Raw genomic sequence first — 25,144 nt, forward strand, 5'->3', positions numbered from 1 at the left:
AGGACTGTTGTGACTCAGGATGCTCAGCTGACTCTGGATATCTCCTGGTGAATCTGTGAATACATTTATGAGAGAAATAGACTGAAAAAAGACTCAGCACATTGATCTGAACTCTGGGTTTGCTGATTTTATCGTGGAGTTCGAAAGAGCAGTTTGTGATTCTACTTTATTCAGTCGTTCTGCAGATATCATACATAATGATGAAGCCCTTGCTAGTGATGCAGGTCTTGTTCAATCGTTTTGCACATGTAGACGTATAAAATATAGATGTGTCATGTTTTAGTCTTTTTGAATTTGCTCAAGAAAAAAAAAGTCCTTGGTCCATAGTTTCATCAGCAGGAAATGTGTCTACAGTTCAGACCTGCATTGCACAAGCAAACAAACATGTTGCTCACTTGTTGAATGTAGAAGTAACTTATCAGGAGATCAGTGGCGATATCCGGTCCAAACCACTTCTACAGCAGCTGTTGATCAGGAAAGATACTGGTACTGTTGCAGTCTCCGGGGGGTTGCCAGCAATGGTTTAGACTCATATAAAGATGTAAATAAAGTTGTTCATGGTCATTAACCCTGTAATGCCCACTGTTGCAATATCACAACGATCACTTTTAGCTATCCTAAAAAAAAATCTGTAAATGTTTTTTTTTTAAAAGACCACATTTACATAGTCAATGGGTCCTATTGTTTATCCTTGCAATGCTATTGGATAGTAAATGTGTTTATAGGTCCGGCCATCTGGCCATGAACTCACACTACCTGCAAACTCTCCGTCAAGCTCATCTTCTTGTTTTATTGGACCGGATTTGTCAAGAAAGAAGTAAGTAACATGCCTTAAATATTTTTTTTGTGATAATTACGATGTCTAGAACATGTAGATACTTAATTTTTGTGGAATACATTTATCAAACTTGATTGAACTCTGTTGCTATGACAGCTTCCACTCTCCTGGTTTCAGCCTTTTCACCAGATGTTGGAACCATAGTCTAAAGACGGAGGTATCGAGGTGTGACGTCATCTGTTCGTTTGCATCGGAGCCGGTTTGAGAGTTGCCAGAGTTGCAGCTTATGGTCACCACCATCTTTCCGTTTGGAGCCAAGACCTTCCAAATAAGGAGTGCGGGGTGTTGACTTTCATGCTCTGGAAACATGCCCCGCTACCTCGGAAACCAAGCTAACACTAGCTTACTGGGGACACCGCGTGGTGCACACTTGGGCTAACGTTAGCTACTTTAGCTAAATTGTGCTAACAGGGCAGGTATCATAATCAAGTAACATTAAACTTAGTGCAATATTGTGACAATAGCACAACTCCTGGAAGCCTGGAGTCGAGGAGAGCAGCAGATGAGCCAGCTGTCAATCAACACCCACACAGCAGACATCAAAGCTACTATAAGTCTTTAAATCTTATTAACAGAGCAGTAATTTCCAAAACCAGCACACTTATTAGCGGACCTGACTTTAAATATTGAGACCATAATGACCGGTTAAAACATATGATTGATTCAGTCTTTCTAGAGAGAAGTTTTTGAATGGGAGTCAGTTGGAGCAGCTAGCGGCCATCGGTGGCGTTTTAAAGTGCTTCCGCTTTGGCCTCAACCTCAAGCCGTGGTAGTTGCTGCTTATTTAGACTGCTAGCCTTATATTTATAAAGCAAACATTTGCCCAATTAATGAGACTGTGATGGCATGTCTGACTGTTGATATTATGAGCTAAACTGATTGGTTTGGACAACAGGAAAGCTTACTGGGAGAAGAGGAGGCCGTAATAAACTGCAGAGTGGCATTCACTGCCTTGTCCAACACGACAACTGTGGATTTCCACTTCAACTTCAATCTAGAAACATGTTCTCTGTGCTCGCGTGTTTGTGTTGGACTGCAGTGTACGTGGGGTTTTGTGGTCAGAGACTTGTGCCGGCTGCAGATTAACTCTCCCTGCGGTGAAGAAACATGTTGGTCCAGTTTTAATCTTTCCAAGTTCTCTGCTGAGGAAAGACCGCTCGCATGAGGCTGAACGCGTTTCATTTAACAGCAGGATGTTTGTGGTTTGTGTAGATGTAAAAGCTGCTCATCTGAATGATTTACACACATGTGGACATCCAGTGATGCCTCTGATATTTGTTCTCCGTGTCCAGCTCTAACTAAAGCAGACTGATGAAACCACTGTAAAAACAGACATTTTCTTATTAAAATACAGATTTTCAGCACTGATGTGTCTTGAAACATCAAGTCCTGCATTCAAAACCCTACTGAAGTAAAAGTATGATTAGTTACTAGTATTACCAGCATTTTATAGCTGTAGCTGCTTCAGGTGGAGCCAGTTTGAGCTGCTTTGTGAGGGTCACAAGATAAATCTGAGGTCTTGAAATGACAGATTGGGAAGGAAAGAAGAAAAAACATAAATTTGGATCCATTTTTCAGAACTTTTCTTTAACCTTTTTTGTGAAATATTGGAGAGTTTTACCTCTTTGGGCCTCAAACAGTTATTTATTTGAAACCATGTGAAGGGAAACAACTCAGACGTCTGAAACATCACAAAAAGACACAAATACACACTGATTTTTTGTAAAGAGTCACAAACCAAAACAGTTTGGGAACCACTGGTTTAATTTTGAACAATGCAGTGTCATTTATAAGCTTAGAAATATGTTATTTTATGTCAAATCTTCATCTGAAAAGTAACTAAAGCTGCTGAATAAATGTAGTGGAGTAGAAAGTACAATATTTATAGTATGAAGTAGCATCTAATAACAATAGTCAAGTTAAGAACAAGTAGTAAAGTAGTAATGGCGGCACTTTAACAGGCTTCTCTCTCCATTCAACACATGTGATCACTGGATGTCAGCCTTTCAAGAGAAACAAATATTGCAGATGTTTGCTGATGTGTTTTTGTGAGCGTGTGAGCTGGTAAAAAGCTATTTGGCCTTTTTAACGCGTCTGTGCTCTGTTTGTTCTGGAGCGTCTGAGTGTCGAGGTTGCGTTCAGGTCAGTCGGCGTTCGTAGGAAACGGCAGCTCCGTTTTATGAGCTCGAGTGTGAATTCACTTCCCAGAATGCCCTTTTGTCTGACATGCCTACCGAGCAAGACTTTCCAACACTCCAGGGGTGAATGGTGATGAGTGGGTTGCCGTAGCGACGGCGGTGTGTTGAATATGTGAGCGGGAGGGTTTTTTGGAGGGGAGGGGGGAGGGGGTGGTGGGTGAAGACAAAGACGTAGAGGTTGTTTGTCGAAGTGTGAAGGGCAGAGTGACGGCTTCATGAGCTGCGGAGCCTTCAGCAAACACTTCGACAACCAATTCAGCCGAACTGTACATCACCTGTGAGCAGAGGTGGAAATAAACTCTTAAATGTAGAGATTTCATTCAAACAATTTTATCACTGAAGGATTGTGCTTCAGAGAGAAAAAGTAAACCAAGACTTCTTGTTTTTTATGGCTTTGCCGTTCCATTAAATGGTAATACTTACTGAAAATGATCTGTGCATCATTTTATACACTTCAAACTGACATATTTGGTGTCTTTGGAAACTTCATCAGAGTTTAAGATGAGGTTCTGTGGGTTTGACCAACGTTCAGCTGCACAGTTTGAGTTTGGAGCGACTGGTTCAACTGCTGGTGGAGTTAAAGAGTTCTTCTTCTACCGCTGGTTGGTTCAGCTTACTGGTTAAGATGCACATAACACCAGACAGTGGACATTTGTTGCATGTCGTTGGAAAACCGACCACGTTCTCCTTCAACCAGAGTAAACAAGGCAGCTTTGATAACATCCTAGAAGTGTTTCGTTTGCTCCGTTGAACCTGAAGGAGTCACTGAAGACAACATGTATTTCTGCCTCAGAGGAAATGAATTCATAATGAAAACAAAAACAAACAGTATGTAGTAGATGTTTTATTATTATGATTATTATTATTATTTCATTCATTTATTTATTAGATTTTTTCTTGATTGAAAATTGATGCATTGAATTTATTCTAATTTGTAATTGCATTGTGTTTTTTTGTTTTTATTAAACTTGCTTTTGAAAACTGCTACATAAATAAAAGTTATTATTATTATTATTATTATCATTATTATTATAATCTTTCTCTCTCCACTTGTTTCCTGTTATCTCTCTACTGTCACTATCTTATCTTTTTTTATTTTTCTGTATACTTAGTGTTATATAAAACTCTTTGTCTGGCTTTGCTTTGTTATCCTTGTTTTGGCTGTATGTCCTCGTATATCTTGCTGAACATGTGTGAGCACATTGATAGATTGATTGATTCTGATTCTGATTCTGATAAAACAGCAAAATAAAAATTGCAGTGTGAGATATGAATAATTAGTCTAAATCTAGAAAAAAAGCTAAAACACAAAGTTTGTTTCAGACTTGCTGTGACTTTGTTTCTGTTCAAAATGTGAAACAGGAACATTTTTCAAGTTAGAATTATGTTTTAGACCCGCAGAGCAACAGATGATAGTTTGACATCTTCTGTAGAAAATGTCTCAGCTGCATTCTTTGAGTCGTCTGTCTCATGAACTCATGAACTCAGTGATGTGTCTTTCTGCATCTGTTCACCCATAAACAAAACTCTCTAGAGTCTGTCTGTCCATCGGTGAATAAACTCAACGTGTTTTATTTACGGTAACAACTTTATTTATGTATCATGTAAAAACAAGCTGAGAAGCTGAGCTTAAAAGTGTTGATGTGAGACTTTCACACAGTAGACTTGAAATCATTTAAAACTGTCAAATATGAATATTTTCAATGATTTACAAGCAAACATATACTTTCAATTACATGTAAATAGCCTGTATTATAGTTTTATTTCATGCATTTGTTTGTATGAATAGTCAAACAATATTTTTTATAACCTTGAAACCCTCTACAAGTGTTTCCATCTACCTTTTTATTCGCATATTCAATTTGCACATAAAAACACTTAAAAATATTGTCAAACTTAAAGACTTAGTGAATAAATCCACAGTGTGTCCACACAGTCATTTCATATTTCATATCAAGTAGATATCTGACACATTTACAGTCTTTTTAGCATCAAATTCCCTCTTTGTGTTTCCTCGGACAGTGTTTCCCTGTTGAGCTGCAGGTGGAAGTATAGTAACAAAAAGAGGAACTTTGGCACTAAAAAGACTGTAACGTTGAAAGATATCTACTTGATTTGACTCATTTGGACGCTGAAGCTTCATATTAACTTCAGATAAACTTTTAAATACATTTTTGTCTCCCATCACTTGACTAATGGTCAGTATGAACAGGAGGAATGATTACAGCAAGAAAAACAGGTTTCAATGTTCATTTTTTGTCATTTAATGCATTTTACTGTTAATGTTTCTTTATTTAAAGTAATATTTGAATGCAGGACATCGTGATATTGATCTGTACGGTAAGTGAAGGTGTTTTTCTTCACTTAACAAACAACCTCCCTCACTTTGTTTTCCTCCTGACAATCTGCTGCTTTGGCAAATCGGAGTGAGATTGAAATGTTGGGGAGGGGACGAGGATGGTGCAGTAGTGGATTTTTGGGAGGTGGGGGGGGGGGTTGAGGGCGGGGGTATCGTCTTTCATTCCCCTTCAGGGAAGACCACATGACCCGGCATAACGGAGAGAAGCAGCAGAAAAAAAGAAAGACAAGGGGGGAGAGAGAGAGAGATGTTGGGCCCCGCTGCTCTGAGCTCTTCAATGAAAACCACATGTAGGACAGAAGGAGGAGGGGGGGAGAGGGGGGGTTGAGGTGTGTGTGTATGTATGTATGTGAAAGTGTGTGTGTGTGTGTGAGGAGGAGGGGGGGAGTGTAATGACTAAAACCCTCCCCTCCTTGAGAGAGAGAGAGAGGAGGGAGTCACTGTGAGCTCCGCTGACATTCCCAACAAGCATTGCAGGGGAGGAAACTGTGTGTGTGTGTGATATACAACAAAAAAGAGAGTGAGTAAGAAGTGGGTGTGTGTGTGTTTATATGTGTGTGAAACCACCAGTATAACAGTAAAACACACACACACATTCACTCACAGATACTCTGAGCTTCGTTACGGCTGCAGGACAGAAAGCTGCCTTCAGTGTTCGTGGTGGAAAAGAAGAAGAAGAAGAAGAAGAAGAAGAGCCGGTGTGATCTGATTTGTTTCTTACAGAAGGAGACAAAAGAAGTAGTAGTAGAAGAAGAAAAGAGGCCAACATGTCCAACGCTCTGGTGAGGAGAAACTCCAGCAAACAGGGTTTACAAAACCTGATGAGGTACGTGTGTGGTGAATATTTTACTGTTTGTGTTTCTGTTGCTGCTCAGGTTTAATATTTAAACACATTTTCAAACACACACTGATTCAGTTCAGTTCTGGCTCAGTAAACGTCTGACACGAGTTTTTTTTTTCCCCCCCTGAGATCTGGACAATGAAGGATTTCATGATCATGAGATGAGGATAAAGAGGAGTGTTTTCATAATTTATGTGTTTGTGCAGTAAACATGTCTGTGTTAATGGGAACAGTGGGATTACTGGGAGTGTTTTGGGTCAGACAGGGTTTTGGGGGGGATTTGAGGGTTTTGGATCGACTTACCTCCTCTCACAGTGATTAATGAAAACAAAGAAGAAATATTAAAATTAATGTGAAATCGTTTTTTCCCTTAAAGCAAATTTAATTATTTGCAAAATTTTCAAAATAAAGGCAGAAAATGTAAGACTTTAAAAAAACTCCAGACTCAGTGTGAGCGCAGAGCGCTCGGGCGCCCGAGGCTTCTCCGTCTCACCGAGAGGGGAAGTGGTGTCGGCGACCTGTGTCAGAGGTGAAAGGTCACCTGAGTCTGTCTTTTGTTTTCTGGGTGCTCACGGGTGGCGGCTCACGTCCTGTCTTTTGGGGCAAAATGCTTTTTTTTTTTTTTATCTGGTGTCAGGTTCCAGTTTGACCCCTCAGTGGTTTGTAACGGAGGAGATAAGAGCTCACTGTGCTGCTTACTGTAATGACGGGATTGTTTTGGCTTCTTGGAGACGGTCACTGTGTCAGATGATGTGATCATCATCAGAGCGCCGTTAAAGCTGCAAAGATTTCACAGAAATATAAGTCATTAGTTAGTCATTAGTTCCAGGAGGTCATTTGCTGTCGTTCTTGGTTTTGTGTGATAATTAATTCAACATGTTTGGATTTCAAACTGTTGGTTTGATGACGTCAAAGCTCGAGCTTCAGGAAACTACATTTCATAAACCAGAAAATGAGTCAAATGAGAAGTTGAGAAGATAATCTGCAGATAAATTGATAATGAAAATAATCATAAATTGCAGCCTTAAACTAAGTACATTTACTCGAGTACTGTACTTAAGTACATGTTTGAGGTACGTTTTAAAAATGTAACTTGAATGTATCCATTTCATTTCCACTCTACCATGTTTCAGAGGGAAATATTGTAGTTTTTACTCCATTACATTCATTTCACAGCTTTAGTTACAAGTTACTCTCAGGTTTTTTGAGTAGAACAGACGATATGTAATTATGGGAAATGCAGTGCACTGTGAGAACCCGGATGGTGCACTCAAAACAGTCAAAAAGTTGAGTGTGGAACTATGAACTCTTCTCGCCCTCAATGGTCGCCATCTTGGCTACGTAGCGGAAGGGGAGAGACCACTTTTCGGGAGTACGTTGTAACTACGGTGAACATCGCCACATTATACAAATGTAAGTTACACATGTGTTTTTTAGCACTTAGCACCACTGTACTGTTGTTGGATATAAGCCATCAGTATGTTTTTTGGGTTAATTTAGCAGTCTGTAATGATTTGGTAGTGCGAACGATAACGTGAACGCTAATGCTAGCTAATGCTAATTTGCAATTGTCATTTCTGGTAAGAGCACAACGGCCATGTTTGATTTTAGACAACACTACCCTGTAGAAATTCACACACTACGCCAGTAAGTACATAGTGTACACCATGTACTACATGAAAGTGTACTAACAGAAGTATGTGATTTGAGACACAGCTCAGTTCTATATTTATATTCTGGGGCTCTACTGGAATATCTTTGCATGATTTCCAGTTATCTTCTACTGGTCCTTTATGCCCCTCAGTTCAGCCTCTGTCTGAAACAGGCCGTTTTAGCTCCTGTCTCTTTAAGGCCCCGCCTCCCGATGAGCCCACTCTGCTCTGATTGGTCGGCTTCAGGAAACTTCCTCCGGCTCAAACAAACTATAGTAGCAGGATTTCACTACTTTCCCCCCCTTTTTACTCCAAATGTCAACTTCTAAAATACATCCACACATGTTGGGAGCTGAATCAGATCTGAAATATGAGAGTGAACAACCTCAGCAACAAAGATTACTGAATGGACAGCCGTCTGTGGACGTGTGCAACAAGCTGATGACGGGAAAGTTAAAAAAAACCTTGCAAATGAAACATCGGGGCAGCTGAAACCTACATATCTACATATGACTCTGACCATGTTTAACATCCATTTAACATTATAACAATATAAAAATTACAGAAAATCACAAAAAAAACAATTTTAGTCTGAATTTTATAAGAAAGTTCCAGTCAGGGCGATTCATCGGATGCTTGACCAGACTTGTGTGGTCTAAAAACCAGAAAGTCTTCTCTCTCTCTTTCAGTGGAACCACTGACTTTCCATTCATTTTTGGTTTCCATTTGAAAGCCGATGCATGGTTTTGTCATCGGCTTGATTAAACTATTTGAGTTATTGCAGTTTCGGCTTCGTCTCAGCGAGTCTGGAGGCGTCATAATCAGTGAGCTCAGTGTAAACGTCTGAGTCACACAGTGAGAACCGAGGTGGAGCTGTGTGTTGATGAAGCAGATAACAGCTGGAGGAGGCGTCTCGCTCTGATTCAGTCCACTCAGCAGACGGCATCAGTCTGGAGGAGATGACAGCAGTGACATCACTCCAGAAACCCACTGCATGATTTGCATCTCCACTTAAACTTTTTCACATCCATCATCCGCTCCGTGACACGCCGGGATTTTTGTCCATGTTGGCTTCAAAGTTGAGACCAAAAGTTCATTCTTTATATGATTATTTATATAAAAACTTATACTGTTTATTTGACTGTTTTCTGACTAATAATATAAAGTCCTGGTCAGATGATCATCTGATTAAAGATTGTTTAACTTGACATCAATCTGTTTTTAGTATTTCTTCTTCTCTTTGTTAAAGCGGATGGAAAATGAGAGGATGGACACGTATTTACCGTCACTGAAAGTCACTTTCACACTAGTGTGATCCAGCGATGGTTTACCTAAAAACACTTCAGAACATGTTTTGGGTTCCAGTTTTGTTCTCTGATGGATTCATGCTGAACGTTGCCAACAAACCCTTCAAAGGAAATTACTTTTAATGGCACCCTGAGCCACCCAACCCCCAATATAACTTACAACCATTTCATATTATATTATATTAGCATATATTATATCAATATGGGGTTTAGACAAATAATTTTACTCAAAATTAACAATTAAAACAATTAAATACATTAATATGTTAACTGTATTTCTTTCATTTTCTTAACATATTTAAGCAAAACAAACAAACAAAATCCCAAAATAGTTTTGTTTGTTTTAATGGGACGTGTGAGCTGCTGTTGAGGTGGAGAGAGAGACTCTCGTCTCGTTTTCATGTTTACATCACACAAACATGAATTTATGGACGTGTCAAACCACAGAGAATACACACGGACAGTGACGGATATCCTGCGTTGAGATGTATCTGCGTTTCTTTGAGCTCTTTTCTTTGTGTGTGAAATCTTTCCATCGCGTTTTCTTTCTGACTGCTGAGCTCCTGCAAAGCTCCCGAGCCAGAAAAGCGTGTTGTGTTGCAACGATAACTGGGATTAGTGCAGTTTTTTAAATGTGGAAATGTTATTAAAAACACACAATAGATGAAGAATGATATGAACAGCACCTGGCACCCACTTTGGGAACCTTTGTTGTGTCATTGGCTGCATTTCAAATCAGGGTGGGAAACGTAGAAAAAACAGCACTTGCGCCTCCTCATTACCACCAGTGAGGTGCCCTTAACCCCGACTGCTCCAGTGACCAGCAGGTCGGACTGTGGTTGTACTGGGCAGCTTCCAGGTGTGATTGTGTGTAACTGAATGCGATCAGGGCGTTCCTGCAAAAGAGAAGCTTCCTCTCAGTGAAACTTCCCTGAGTAAATAGAGACTACACAAAAAATAAAAAAACCTGATCCTACTGTTTTCATCCAGGATGTGTTTCCATATTTATCTGACAGACTGCCTGTATCCCATCATCCTCTCAGTATCACGGTTCAGACGGAGTGAACTCGACGTCACCAGAAAGAATCGCTGAGTTTGAGCTCAAAACAAGTTGTTATCAGATGGTGTGCCGATCACCGCGGCGGGTCAAGGCGGGCAGACCGATCTGTTTTTAATCAGCTCTGCCTGGGAGACAAACACCCCCCTCCCGCTGGCCTGCGGTGGTGATGATGTCATCGTAGAGGCATACCTGCTTCAAAACAAACTCACTGCTGTGACCTCTGACCCCTGAATCCCCCCCCCCACACATGGGTGGGAGTCCTCAGTGTTTACGATACAGGGAGATAAGAGACTGAGGAATGTTTTGGGGGGGGGTAAGCTGATGAGTGATGGACGAAGAGAAAAGTAAACACAGCAGGGTTTCCTGTTTCAGATAACAGGTTTTTATCTCTCTCACCTCACAGAGAGATGATGTGATGTGAAAACCGATGAGCTGTTTGACGTCCTAAACACACAGACGGCAGAAACTCATCTCCGTCTGTTATGGAGCCTGGTAGATTTGTCTTTGATGAATCCTTCTCTCAAATTAGAAAACTGTTTACTCAGTTAAGTCGTTTATACTCTCAGGTTATTTCATTAATCTCCTACAGTTAACTCTGATGATCTCACTCGTCACTTAGATTTGATTCGATGATATGCTTCAGCGTTTGCAGCCACCTGTTTTTATGCACATTTTAACTTTGAGCATAAAAAAAACAAACAAAAAAAACGTCTGAGTGGAAACATCAGACATGAACAAGTAGAGAAAAAAGTTGAAATATGGCAAAAAAAGTCTTTTTTTAAGGGGCTATATTCTGCTTTTTGTGGTTTTCTGTTATTTATATCATAAATGATGTTATGATGTTGGATGTTAAACATGATCAAAGTTCCTTGATGTTAACATATGTAGAAATGCTGCCTGCAAGACAAAAGTCAGGGCTTGAACCTGCTCAAGCTAGTTTTTTCTACCTTGCAGACGAGATGACGTCGGCTCGTTGCACACACCCACAAACAGCCGTCCAGTCTGTAGCTTTGGTTGCTAAGGTAGAACAAATAAAGGCACCAATTACTAAATATGGAACTATATCAGATCATTCTGCCCGTCTGGTACGTTTACTGTCACTGGTAAATACTTTCCCAGCTGCTCTGGTCAGAGGAGAACTTTCAGGGCACTAACCTCTTCACATTTGATCTCTTCTTTTTCTGTTGTCATTTTTGGCCATCTTGGAGACAAAATAAAGCTCTGGATTCAATCAGATATGTTTATTTTCTTTGGTCTTAGCTATTGATATTTTAGCATTTTGGTTTGTTTAGGTTCACATTGTGTGATCACAAGGACATGTTTTCCTCCCCGATGCTGCATTTAAAACCTGAGCTTCTCATAACCGAATCCAAAACCCTGATATTTTGTTCGTCCTCTGGGATGAAGCTTTTTGTTGCAGATTCATGTTTGTCTGGTCATTCTGATGTGATGGAAACGACCCCTGGTTTCCTCCCTGTCCTCCAGTAAAAGCCTGAGAATAAACTGTGCTTTGCATGGGGGGGGGGTTGGACACCCAGACAACCAGCCACAACATGATGATTGCTGTCTGCTGGAAGTCTCAGACGGGGTTTGTTGGACTTCTGGGTGCGGCAACTGGTGTCTGTCTGCATGCTGGTCACTTAAAGCCAATGCTGAGCTTGTTGCTGCAAAGTAAGAATATGTCACTCTGTCCTCTGTCCAGGTTCCTCTGCTGTCAATAAAAAAACATCATCAATGACTGAAAAAAGTCCAAAAGCCAAAGAAACTTAACTCAAGTGTGTCCACTGCACAGGTGGATTCATGGCAGGTCACTTGTGTAAATCACATCGGCCTATTTAAGGACTGTATTACACGATGATGTAACCACAACTGTAGACTGTTTCTCTTATCCGCCTCCAATCTTACACACCCCCAATCTCCATAACCTCCCTACTTACCCCACCATCCCCACTGATGTGTGCAAATGCAGATGCCTCCACACAGGTGCACTGCATGGTATGATTAAGCAATTAACATCCAGCTAACATCAAGCTCTGTGGCGTGTATAAAAATACTGAGCAGGCCCAGTTTATTATGATTTTATATCAAGATGGCGAGAGGAAAAGATCTAAGTGACTTTGAAAGAGGGTTGATTGTTGGGGCTCGTGTTTCAATAGGAACAGTGATTAAAGTGACATCTGCATTTAGATCTGTGGGAACGACATCAGTAAATAGGGGCGGAAATTGTGTTCAACAGTGCACATTTGATGACCGTGATGCTCGTGCATTAGTGTGATATGTAAGGAAAGACAGAAGAGCAACTCTTCCTCAGGTGACTGAGAACGTCAACGCAGGACATGATCAGACTGTCAGCAAGAACAGTCTGTCGAGAATTATATAAAGAGGGACATTATAGTAGGCTTGCAGTGTATAAACCCTTCATTATAAAGATGAATGCACATTGCAGAGTTCAGTGGTGCTAAAACCATAGGTACTGGTCTACAGAGATGTGGGAAAAGTGAGTCATCACCATCAAGAGACAGTCCAGGTCTGAATGCTTGACCCCTACAGTGAGGGGATCTGGTGGCTCTGTTATACTTTGGGAGGCATTTTGCTGGCATGGTTTGGGTCCACTTGTCCCTTTAGAGGGAAGGGTCACTGCTAATCAATACACAGTTGTTGTGAGTGATCACCTTTATCCTATGATGAATCATTTCTATCCTGATGCGAGTGGTCTCTTCCAGGATGACAATGCACCGATTCACAGGACACGAGGGGTCACTGAATGGTTTGATGACATGAAAATGATGTGAATCATATGTTACGACCTTCACAGTCACCAGATCACAACCCAGCTGAACACCTATGAGAAATTTAGGACTGACGTGTTAGACAGCGCTCTCCACCACCATCATCACAACACCATATGAGGGAATATCTTCATGAAGAATGATGTTCATCCCTCCAGAAGAGTTCAGAGTCTGTAGAATCAATGCCAAGATACATTGAAGCTGTTCTGGTGGCTCGTGGTGGTCCAACATCTTACTAAGACACTTTATGTTGGTTTTTCCTTTAATTTGTCACCCGTCTGTATGTCCGCAGTGTCTGCATATACAATACAATATATTACATACTATCCCCAACACATCTACTCAAGTGTAGAAGTGTGTGTGTTTGTACACCTGAAGACCCTGGAAAACAGGAAACACGAGACTCTTGACAGGAAACAAAACTAGGTCAAAACCCAGTATATGGCTGGACTGTGTATTAACGTTTAATTTGAAATGATGGATATATTTGTTCCATGTTGTTAGGAGATACAGCTTCCATTGTGCTTCTACTGCTACAATACACAACAAATACACCTCATCCAGTTCTTGAAAATAATGATCAATCCGGTGGGAAAGTTGTCTGTTTCTGCCTCAGGGGAGTATTCCTCAGAAGTGCCTGAAACAAGTTTTAATCACCTTGACAACAGCTCAACAACAGCTCTGACACAATAAATATCTGTAACACCTGACACGTCCAGCTCTGCATCCTCTAAATCATTCATTTCAGGACGTTTAGGATCCCCGAATCAGTTCATGAGACAAACTAAACTGACTCTTTATGTGGAGCGACTAGACAATAGAAAGAGGTTTCACATCCTGATTTTAGTGTTTGGTGATTTGGACTCTGGCACACACGGCTGCCAGATCTGGACCAGTGATTCTGGCACATTGTGCATCACAAGTCCAGCAAACTGTTTGCTGTGTTTAGACATTTATTAATCAGAGACATTTTGGGTATGTGAGGAGCTTAAAGGATAAATCTGATGATTATCAATATTTTTCTTATTGTCAACAAATCTCATGTTTGGATCCAAACCAACAATGAACTGATCTACTAACAAGTATTGCGTGTGTATCAAAGCCTGATACATCTTATTCGTCTGTGCCAAAAACTATTAAAAACACATCAGTGAGTCACACCACTGCACTGGGTGACGTGTTCCTTCGTCCCCAAAGAGTGATATTACAGTATTAATGTTTAGAAACTGTTTCAAAGACTAATAACAGCGATAAGATTGTAACTCTCAAGAGAGAAGAGCATGTGCATACACTAGCTTGTTGTGCTTCATGTCACAACCTCTTGGCTTTGGGCTGAAAGTCTTTGAGAAATTTATAATGTAGTACAATTATAGACAGTTATACTATTCGTTCTTCTAAAATCAGTGTTTTTAAGTGGAGAAAAATCAATGCCGGGGTGTCAAATTAACTCAGTCAAGTCAAAGTCAATCAAATAAAGTATCAGTTTGATTTGAAGTTTCTGCTGAGTAATTATTTATACCTGTTATTTGCCGAAAATAGTGCAAAATATGTGTTGACAAAACCACTGAGTCAGAGACGTCCACAAACAAAGTTGAGTCAAATGGCTGAATATATGTACTGACAACCACATTTGATTTGTAAGTGTTGTTATGGTTACATGCAGCTGGTTGGAGACGAGACACTGCACACACACATGCACAAAGCTGTGAATGAAGGATGAAGACACTGTTGTACATGGGATAGTTAGAAAAGTAAGGAAAAAGAAAAGAAAGTAAATAAGACTTATTTTTTTGCTTTGGTTTACTTGTCTATTCGAGTTCATGTTTTGAGCTGATAGAAGGAAAAACCTCATTTTTTTGGTGCATACAGACAAACATTGAAATGAACAGTTGAATGAATGGATGATACACAGATCTATTTTTTTAACAGTGTGACTTTTTCTTCACCCCGTGCATAGATTTTTTTTTCATACATAGATTTTTTTTCTTTCTTGACAAACAGAAAAACAGCAGCAGGTCTGTTCTGTGCAGGTTGAAGCCCCCCGGCTGCTTCCTCGCAGCTCGTCTGGTGACTCCAGTGACTTTTTTTTTTTTTTCTGGGAAGTGGTGTCTTTTTTGTTGTTGTGTCAGAGTGATTCAGAACCCTTCGCTGCCCCGACTTGTTTCAGCACAACAGTGACTTCATCTCTGAAACGTCTTCCCACCATCCTTGTCTGTCCCGCGGAGCCTGGCAGGCTTACAGGCTGAAAGGGAACCGTGTTATTATTGTGTCATTCAACCAAGTCATCCAGCCGATGACAGCGTGTGTGCTTACAAAAGAGCAGCTGAGGGTTTAATACTTTTAACCTTTTTCCTCCTGACAGTGAATCCCTCTTTCACTCTCGTTCCGGTGAAACATCACCGGACAATAAAGTTGAAGCCTGGACAAGTGCAGGCAGATCGAGACCGACAGTGTGTGTGTGTGGTTTAGTGGCTCCGTTGGCAGGTGGTTCAGCTTTTATCTGGTGTGTCGTGTTTCTGGTTGTTGCTGTTGGTCGGTCTAATGTTAGTGATCACAGAGTTGACTTTTCTTTTTATAAAGTTCTCGTGCCACAAATGTGTTGGCAACCAGATGTGTCTCCAAAACACTGAGGAATTATTTGTTACTAAAAGAAATCCTGGTTCTCTGTCTTCCCTGGGATTCAGATGCCTGTGTGTCCAGTAAGCCAATAGCTTAGCACAAAGACTTGAAGCAGGAGGAAACTGCTAGCTTAGCTCCATCAAAAGAGAATAAAAATCCACCTTCCAACAACTCCAAAGCTGCCTGATGACATGTTGTATCTTGTTTACTGAACAGGTGTAAAAATGAGAATATAAAAAAACAGAAATTGCAGTTTTAACAGCAGCTAGCATTATTTCCAGACTTTTAGAACGAACTTTATCTCTTATTGACTGAAAACACTTGATTATATTGACTAGCACTTTTGTCTTGGCATTAAAAGAATATTTTCTTTTTGCTTTATAACCAAGACTTGGAGCAAAAGATCAGTTTCATCTCCAGTTCAGAGATAGATCAAGTAGGTGTTTAGCCTAGCTTAGCACAAACACTTGAAGCAGGAGGAAACTGCTAGCTTAGCTCCATCAAAACAGAAAAAAAAATCCACCTTCCAACAACTTCAAAGCTGCCTGGTTGACATGTTGTATCTTGTTTATTGAACAGGTGTAAAAATGGGAATGTAAAAACTAGAAATTGTGGTTTTAACAACAGTTACTGTTAAAGTGAGAAAAAAAAAGATGTTTTTTAACCTCCAGGGCTCAAGGGTACTTTGTCAGCTGTTATCTGAGGAAACGTTCAGGGTTGCAACGTGCTCAGTCTTGTCCTCCGGTGTCATTTTACAGACTAACAACAACTCAGGACAACAAAAAACCTGTTTGACTCCTGCTGAGGAACTGAAAGTGTTCTGCAGGTTGTAATTGTCAGCAGAAGCAACGTTGCACCGCTTCAGTCCAGACGAGGGGGAAGATTTCTGATCTGCTGACATGATCAAGAGAAAAAGATTTGGTTTTGAGAAAACACAGAACTGAAAAACAGAAAGGAAAAGGAAGAAGTGAAGCTGCCGGTAACCTCGGTACTTTCATATCACTCTGATGGTGATATATGATTTAGTCTGAATCAGATGTTTGACCCGTTTCCAGGCATGAAAGAATCCCGCAGCGCTGATTAGAGAAAGGAAACGTAATGAGAGGGCAGAGTTGAGCTCTGAGACAGTCTGCTGGGTCGAGGAGATTTCAACACCCAAACTGTCATCACATCCTCATAATTAAACGACGACATATCATATATGTGCTTTCCAAAACCCGATGCACATCACCGTTAAAGAATAATGATGTTTTATGTGTGGTTAGGGTTAGATCATGGTTCGGGTTAGAATGATCACTTGAAACGTGGTGTGGGTTAAAGTTCCTGCCTCCTTAAAGTTAGCCAACCGTCGTCGTCATGGCAACAGTAAACACCACGACAATTATAGTTACAGTTTTTTAAAAAACTGTCCTGACTCGCGGTTGGAAACAGGACACTCGTGGTTGGAAACGGGAGTCCTACTTTTTGCCATCTGTCCATCTATCATCCACCCAACACGCCATCGACGTCATCTGAACCGCGTCACGTCTCCGGCTCATAATTACTACGGCCACTAGATGGCGTCTGTCACTCAAACGTAACTGTGGATCGTTTTTGGCTGGCTGAATTGTTTTCGACCTCTACTGTTGTTTATCCTCTGAGGACGAGCTGAAACTGCTGACAGCACCGAACCAACCAATAAACCAGCAACATCCACCACCACAGATCACACAGGACTCAAAATAACTCTTTAGTGGTTGAAGAGCAGAACTCATATTCTGGTTTGAAGCTGCCAATACTAATAGATTTTTTTATTTTTTTTTAAAGCTCTGATATGTTCAAAAGTTTCCAAACTTTCCTCCAGTAGGTTTTTCTTGTTGGTCTTTTGAAACAGTGTGTGGATGATAATGAGATTAAAAGTAAAAATAAAATCTCCAATTAAAGATGACTGTTTCTGTGTAAGGAGCTCTTTAAGGTGACAACCCCACATCACCAAGTCTACCGTCATGTTTCCAAAATGCTGGATCCATCTCTGAAGCAAACAACAACAGAATATATATTTGTACATATATATCAACCCATATTCATTCTGCACATGGAAGAAAAGATCATTTAAATTGGACGATATGCCCTTAATGGAAGTATGTCATTATTATACAAAGTCAGGCCTTATTGTTGACACATGTTTAAGCCACTGATCAATTTTCATCAAAGACATCAATTTGAGTAATTAGTTTGAATGTAATTCTCTTCATAGTATATACTGTATATACAGTATATTGTCACCACTAACAGGACTCTCAACAGGTATTTGTCTTGAAGCTCTTCTAGATCACCAAGGTAGATAATTTTAAAATGAAAACGATTTCCATCATAAAAACTGCCTCCAGAACACTGTGGACAATTCCAGAAAATGTGGAAGTGATTTGCCGCAGAACCTCCAGCAGACAGTCTGATGAGAGTAGTCAGCCTTTAAGCTGCAGTAAAGAACAATCGAATCACGATTTAATGGAGATTCATGACAGTAGAACTGATGTTATGGAGCAGAGGCTTTTACTTTCTGTTTTTTCCCAGATGATTGGTTTGTTGTTGCAGCAGCTAATAACTACACAGAATATATGACTATATATATATATATATATATATATATATATATATATGACTGACTATATTTTCAACATATAACCGCTTCTACAGGATCTCCTGGAAGGTTTTACTAGCAAAAGTGATTAAAAAGTGAATTCACTTACAAACATCGATTACAATCAGTGATGCACGCTGGTTTACAGGCTTCTCATCTACAACCTGGATTCGTCTACATATCTGACCTGCAGAACTGAACCATTAACTATGTCGACATGAATTTATTGGTCTAACTGTAGTTTTAAAGTTTTATCAGATTAATGGACGTACGGTACAGCGCCAGGAAAGCGTTCAGTTTCTGACACATTGACCATTGACCACTATCTGCTGCTCCCAGCACCTCTAAAACAAACACGGTTCATCACCCAGCTTCTATCAGTGGATCACCCAGCTGACCCACATCCAGCTGTGCACCGGCCTCTCCACCTCTGTCCTTTCATTCACTTCCTCTCCGCCGGTCTCCGCCTGCACACAGGAAAGCACAGAGAAGGGGAAGGAAGCGATGCTGATTCTGATGCTCGCCGTCTCTCTGCATCTCTGATTTTCTTCCTCGTCCAAATAAGTCTGATGTTTTTGCAGCAGTTGATCAAGAACCGAGACGTCATCTCGTTGTGCCGGAGCCAGAAAAACGGCCATTATGAGGCGCCGAAGGCTGAGAAAAGACACAGGTGTCATAATTGAAATCCGTCTGCTGATAATGAAACAGCAGTGGGTAGTGTAGATGCTGCTGTAAACTTTAATTTGATAGTTTTAAAACTTTAAAGTGTTGGCAGAGAGGGATTCAGCCACGACAAGCTGTGTGAAATAAATGTTTTACGTAGCAAAGCAAAGCAAATGTTATTTATGTAGCACATTTAATATCACATTAAACACATAAAGTAGAGATATCATCTATTTTTAGCATTTTACTGCATGTAACTGGGAGGAGAAAAAAAATAACCAATTTTGTGTTTTCAATTTAACTGAATTCACCTTGATGCCGTTCCCTCGTTCGTACATCCTCGCTATGGATAACTTGGATTTAATAAGGTTTTATCTTGATCTTGGACTAACATATGTGATCCCTCGTAATATGAAAACGGACCTTTTCACCGTAAACACTTTCATGCTCCCATGGATGTCTTCCAGTTCATAAAAACTCAGCTTCAGGGTTCCTGAGCGCTTCGTGGATATAGGTGGATGCACGATATGTGCAAAGAAACGTGAGAGAGGAGGATGTAACGGCTAAATCTGGCCGCCTTGGATCCAGTTTGGATCGGTAACTGATGTTACAGGGGGGAAATGTCTGACTGAATATGTTTGGTGTCCTCTACAAGAGGCCAAATAGTCCAATTGAGGGCTCCGTGGCCCCTCCTGGGTTACGTAAAAGCAGCATGTGTGTGAATGTGACAATTATTTGGGCACATTGAGTGACTCTGAGCTCTGACACCTGGGTTGACAAAATACAAAGCTCCTCTAAGCTCTGACGCTAACGAATCTGTCAGAGTAGCAGCTGATATAAAAGAAAAATAACAAAAAAATAATGTGATATAAAAGTTGGAACGCTAACTAGACAGTGAGGAGTAACAGGAGATGAGGAGGAATCACTATCACACTGAAACCAAACCACTCAAAATGATACATTTCCTCATTTCTTATAGTTTTTTTATTCCTGAATCTCACTAAAGAGCAAAAACCAAACCAGCGCTGAGAACAAAGATCAGCTTGTTGTTGTTCTTGTTGTGAATCTCTGATGAGAAAACAAGAGTAGATGATGAGAACTGTATGTGTGTTGACGCTGAGGGTCAGAGGTCACACAGCTTGTCCCTCCTACGTCTGTTAAAGAAAGTGGGCGGTGGAGGAACAGATGGAGGCTGGTAGCCATTAGGGATCTATTAGTGACCCAGAAGCCAAAATGTGAGTGTAGTAACTCGACACCCCAAGCGGACACATGGAGCTTATTGACATGTTAGTCCTGCAGTCGTCCCCTCTGAGGCCGAGGCAGCATAAACATCAACACACACCAAGTTACACACTTCAGGCTGATGTTCAAAACATGTCAGAGTTAAAACTGAAACTTTAAAGCAACATTTTGTACGTCGTCAGTGTTTTAAACTTTAGAAACTGCAGAAATCAACACATGTTCCTCCTCAAATCCCTTTAAATAAAACTGTCACTTAATACTTTACTACAAGCAGAAGCCCTGCATGAAATAAACCGTTAGTACAGTTAAGTTTGACTCACTTTTGGAGATTTTCATGCTTTCAAATCAGCCGAAGACAGAAAGAAATAAAATAAATACTTTATTTATTATCTTACTCATTGAGATATCTTAACTGTTGTGTTGATTAATGGCTGTTTCACTGGTTGGTAACTGGTTGTTTTCTGAGCTTCACAAAGCCCATTCCCATTCAAGTGAACAAGGAGCCAACCAGAAGTCATCAGTGTAGTGATGATTAATACATCCATGACGTGGCCTTCAGGAGCCCATATGGCAGAAAACAAAGCTACTATAAGTCTTCAAACTTATTAAAGGGCCTGAATTTAGAGATTGAGACCAGAATGACTCGTTGAAAACAATGATTGATTCAGTATTTCTAGAGAGACGTTGAGGCTTTTTGAATGGGAGTCAGTTGGAGCAGCTAGCGGCCGTCGGTGGCACTTTAAGGTACCTGAGACTCAAGTTAATGTAGTTACTGATTGGACATGTTTGCATTTTGCCAGTTTAACCTGCTCAGAGTTAGTGTGTAGTCTGTATTATTGATGACGAGAGCAACTTTTCCACATCAGCCAGGTGTAAAGCAAAATTTTGAGTTGTTTTTTTTAAATTACATTTCCTCTTTCCTATATAGAAATTCAAGTTATTCAGTCTCAAAACACATGGTAGCCTACTGTAAAAGTGGAATTTCAGCCAGGAAACGTAGCACCAAGCTAACGATCAGCCCATTATCCCATATCTATATCTAAATACGTTATTCAGTAAAGCACAAATAGTGTTTGTTTGTTTTTTTTTATTACAAATATTCGTTTCATACAAATATTTTAAAAATGATTTGTTTTCGGGAAGAAAAAATAAAACATGTTAAATACCAGCGTGCAGGTCGGTTACATCGCTATCTCAGTGTCTCTCCTCTGCTCCGCTGTGACGTCTATCAGCAGGTCTCAGTGAGGGGAGTCACATCCACCTGCTACATGATGCACATTTCCTAATTTGGACATCAGTCCTGGAGTTGGGGGTGTTCTCCAGAGATAAAACTGAACTACTGACACAAATGAAGTGCTCCCAAGGGAACACTTCATGAACACTTATTGTAACACTTTAATTTTCTAAAATTAAAAGCGTAATAAAAACAAAAACAGGATTTTTAAACCTCTTTCCACTTTTATTCGAATACAAATACAAATAATTTTTGCTGCCTCAACAAATACAAATACAAATACAAATACTGGGCTCTCTGCACATCCCTAATATCTATCTATATATATATATTTGATTGACATGACAATCAACTAATCTGAACACGAAGTCAGACTGAATAATAAAGTAAAATTTCAGTCTGATTACAAACAGCCGAGGTGCCTTCGAGCCTCTGCTGCACTGCGCTGAGGTTAAAGCTCCCAGACTCTACTGTAAATCAGCAAGTTGTTGAAAGGAGCGTTCACGCATGTGTGAGTGTTCATGTTTGGCACGTTGTCTGTGGATAAATACAGATTAACAGTGTTTGTAATAAATACAGTGATGTCATGCAGACACGAGGTGAAAAGCACATGTGTTTATCCCTGAGATAAACAGCGGGCGTCATTTGTCATCCGAGGTCCAGCAGATGTTCTGCTGGCCGGATCTCAGACCTCAGAAACTGCTTCCTGTGAGATCCGAGGACGCCTGAGAGATGACGAAGAGTCAGGAATCTGTAGAAGACGCAACAAATGTTTCCTATTTAAAGTTTTATTGTTTCCTAACCACAAGTTGTCGAAGAAGTCATCTATGAGGAGCCAAACCGCAATGGAAAGATACTAATTACATGTAAAATGCCTGCAATTAAATGATTTATTCTTCTTTAATTCTTTAGAAATGTGTTTTTTTTAAACCTCCAGTCTTGGGGGATTCTCATTATATCCTTTAATTTCATCCCTAAAACTGGAGATGAGGGTTTTACTTTCTGAGGCTTTGTTACTGAGCTGACGAAATGCTGCATTATTACCCAATAACCCAAAAACCCAATTACACAATAATATCTGTCAGTGTGTAATATGTTTGGCTCGTAGTGATGAACCTACAGAGAATTATCAGTGACTCTGCAGCTCCTCTCGGCTTTACGGAGCTTTATAGTGAGTTTCAGCTCATTGTTTATCTGTCCGGCTGCAACTTTACTGTTCTGCTTCACTCTCAGCGTCTCATAGTGTCGTTTTTCATAGAAAAACCTCTAAAAAGTCACTGTACACTACCTGCTCAGCACCAAACGGCAAACAGACACAGTTAGCTGTAGACTAGCTGGTGAACATAGTGGAGCATTTAGCAGCTAAAGAGCCAGATATTTCCCTCAGGAGTTGGTAGAGAGTAAAAACAGAGCTAAAAGAGAGTGAATATTGGACTTACGTTCACCAGGTGGACAGAAACACGACTCCACATGAATGATAATGTTGCTCCGTAACTGCTGGATGTGGAAATAAGCAACTGTTTGCTAACAAGTTTGATGTGTCAGAGTTGTGTTCGCTACTTGTTTCTGCTGAAAACTGTTAGCGCAGGTTAAAATTTGACTTAAGTAGAGAATTGGATTAAATGTACGTTGTCCTTTCGACAGGCTGACGGCCCAGAGGAGCATCGAGGACGCCGAGGAGGTGGAGAGGGAGCGTCGTCGAAGAGCCCGCGAAGCTTTTCGGAGGAACAGCGGCTCGCTGCCCGGAGAGTCTTCACAGGAGAGCGAGATGCCGGCAGAGGAGAGCGTGTAAGTAAAGACACTGCAGGAAACTGATTCAAACTTTGACAAAATGAAAATATGATCACTGAACATTTCACCCATTGCCAGATACCTTGAAGAACAACATTCAGGCAAATCACTCACCTAGAAGTTTAATTTGTAGGAGACAGTGTTGGTGAGAGACAGATTCAGTAAATCATTCTTAACAGTTAACCTACAACAAGACAAAACTGTTCAACTTATCTGAAAACTTGGCTGTTGAAAGTTTTACTGGACATAATAATAATAATAATCTTTATTTATGGAGCACGTTTCCACGTTACAAAGTGCTTCACAGAAGCAGCGAAATAAAAAAAAAAGGTTTTCAAAAACAGATGAAACCACTTTAATCTATGTGTGTAACGAGAGAAAAATTAGAAGTAATAAAAACTGAAATAAAAGACAGTTCAATGGAAACATAAACTCAAGCACAATCAGGAAAAGCTCTGAGATAAAACATCTGTTTTCAGAAGAGATTAAAAAGAAATCACTGACTCAGCCTGATACAGACGTAACTGAAACCAGTTGAAGGCCTGAAACCGTCTGGCCCTGGTCTCACCCTAAATGATGCAAACATGACATCAAAACTCCTGTTGAATTTCATATCCATGGGAACTCAGGAAGTTATTAAGATCAGAACATTATTCATTCGCTCTCCTCACGTCCGACGACTTCCTGTACAAGCTGCTAACCGTGTGACTGTATGTTATTCTTGTCTGGTGATAACTGCGAGTTTATGGAGTTTCATCGTCATGTTTCCCAGCGGTGAAACTCGAAGCTCGGCGTGCTGCCGCTGCTCGCCGCCTGCCGTACCGTCCGCTCACTGCTTTACAGAGTCTCACAGATGTGTGGTTACATAAAACAAACCTCTCCTTCGGGGAAAAAACTACAAACAACCTTTTTCCTCCCGCCGTGTTGATGTGAAGACGGACACACAGCTGCCTTCTCATGACACAATCTCCAAAGAATGTTTACTACAAAGCGTCCGGAGGGAAAACTACCACCATGTCAGAGCTTGCGGCGTTTCAGCTGACTTTTAATTTCACTCTTGATTACAGTTTGCACCTCGAACACCTTCACCTCTGTCACATCACAGGCTCAGCTGCTTTCAGGCTGCGGTGACTCGACATGAAGTCACTCGTCCTCCTCCACTGCTGCTGCAGCCTGTAATTGGAAGGTTTTCTATACAAGACGCAGCGGTGATGTAATGTTGGTTTGAAAATCGCATTTTTGTACATTTGCTGGCTGATTTCCTGTCTCCCGAGAGGTCAGAGGTCAAGTGCTGGCAGAGTTTGAAACCACAGATATTGGTTGAGGAATAGTTTCTGTAACTGCTGCATTGATCTTCTGCCTAAATGTAGATTTAGATTAGCAGGTTTACACATTTTGGAGACGTTCAATGGATTTTTTTAATAACAAGAAGGAGCTGATTGTGGAGAAAAGAGTAAAATAAGACAAAGCAGAGAGGTGGAGATGTTTCAAAATGTGTCAGAAAGGTACAAACTTATCCAGGTGTCTTTAAAGCACAAACAGCCACAAAGTGGTGGAAAGTAACTAAGTGCATTTACTCAAGTACTGAACTTAAGTACAGTTTCGAGGTACTTGTACTTTACTTGAGTATTTCCATGTGATGCTACTTTCTACATTTCAGAGGGAAATATTGTACTTTCTACTCCACTACATTTATTTGACAGCTTTAGTTACTTTTCAGATGAAGATTTGACACAATGGATAATATAACAAGCTTTTAAAATACAACACATTGTTAAAGATGAAACCAGTGGTTTCCAACCTTTTTGGCTTTTGACGTCTTACAAAAAGCAGTGTGTAGTCGGGGTCACATTTCACATGTCTATGAGTTGTTAAAAGCTCCACCAAATAGTGATTTTTCCCTCTAAACTTCTCACATGCTTTCATTTCAA

The 25,144-nt window shown here is 40.4% G+C and overlaps 2 protein-coding genes across 3 annotated transcripts in view; both read left to right on the top strand.

Annotated features, from left to right (window-relative positions):
* LOC137183637 (troponin I, fast skeletal muscle-like) overlaps window positions 1–25,144 on the top strand; it is a 138,728-nt gene that overhangs the window by 39,012 nt on the left and 74,572 nt on the right. The gene's annotated exons all lie outside the window — the stretch shown is intronic.
* The window catches only part of lsp1a (lymphocyte specific protein 1 a), a 48,909-nt gene continuing 29,601 nt past the window's right edge, over window positions 5,837–25,144 (top strand). The window contains exons 1-2 of one of the 2 annotated variants that reach the window (XM_067590807.1): window positions 5,837–6,221; window positions 23,067–23,210. In XM_067590807.1, coding sequence (XP_067446908.1) covers window positions 6,163–6,221; window positions 23,067–23,210 — 203 coding nt within the window. In that variant the 5' untranslated portion in view covers window positions 5,837–6,162. Of the gene's footprint in view, window positions 6,222–18,547; window positions 18,954–23,066; window positions 23,211–25,144 lie in introns of those variants that run through there. The other variant, XM_067590808.1, reaches the window with a different exon arrangement.

The sequence above is a fragment of the Thunnus thynnus genome, chromosome 5, assembly GCF_963924715.1.
Source record: "Thunnus thynnus chromosome 5, fThuThy2.1, whole genome shotgun sequence".
Lineage (NCBI taxonomy): Eukaryota > Metazoa > Chordata > Actinopteri > Scombriformes > Scombridae > Thunnus > Thunnus thynnus.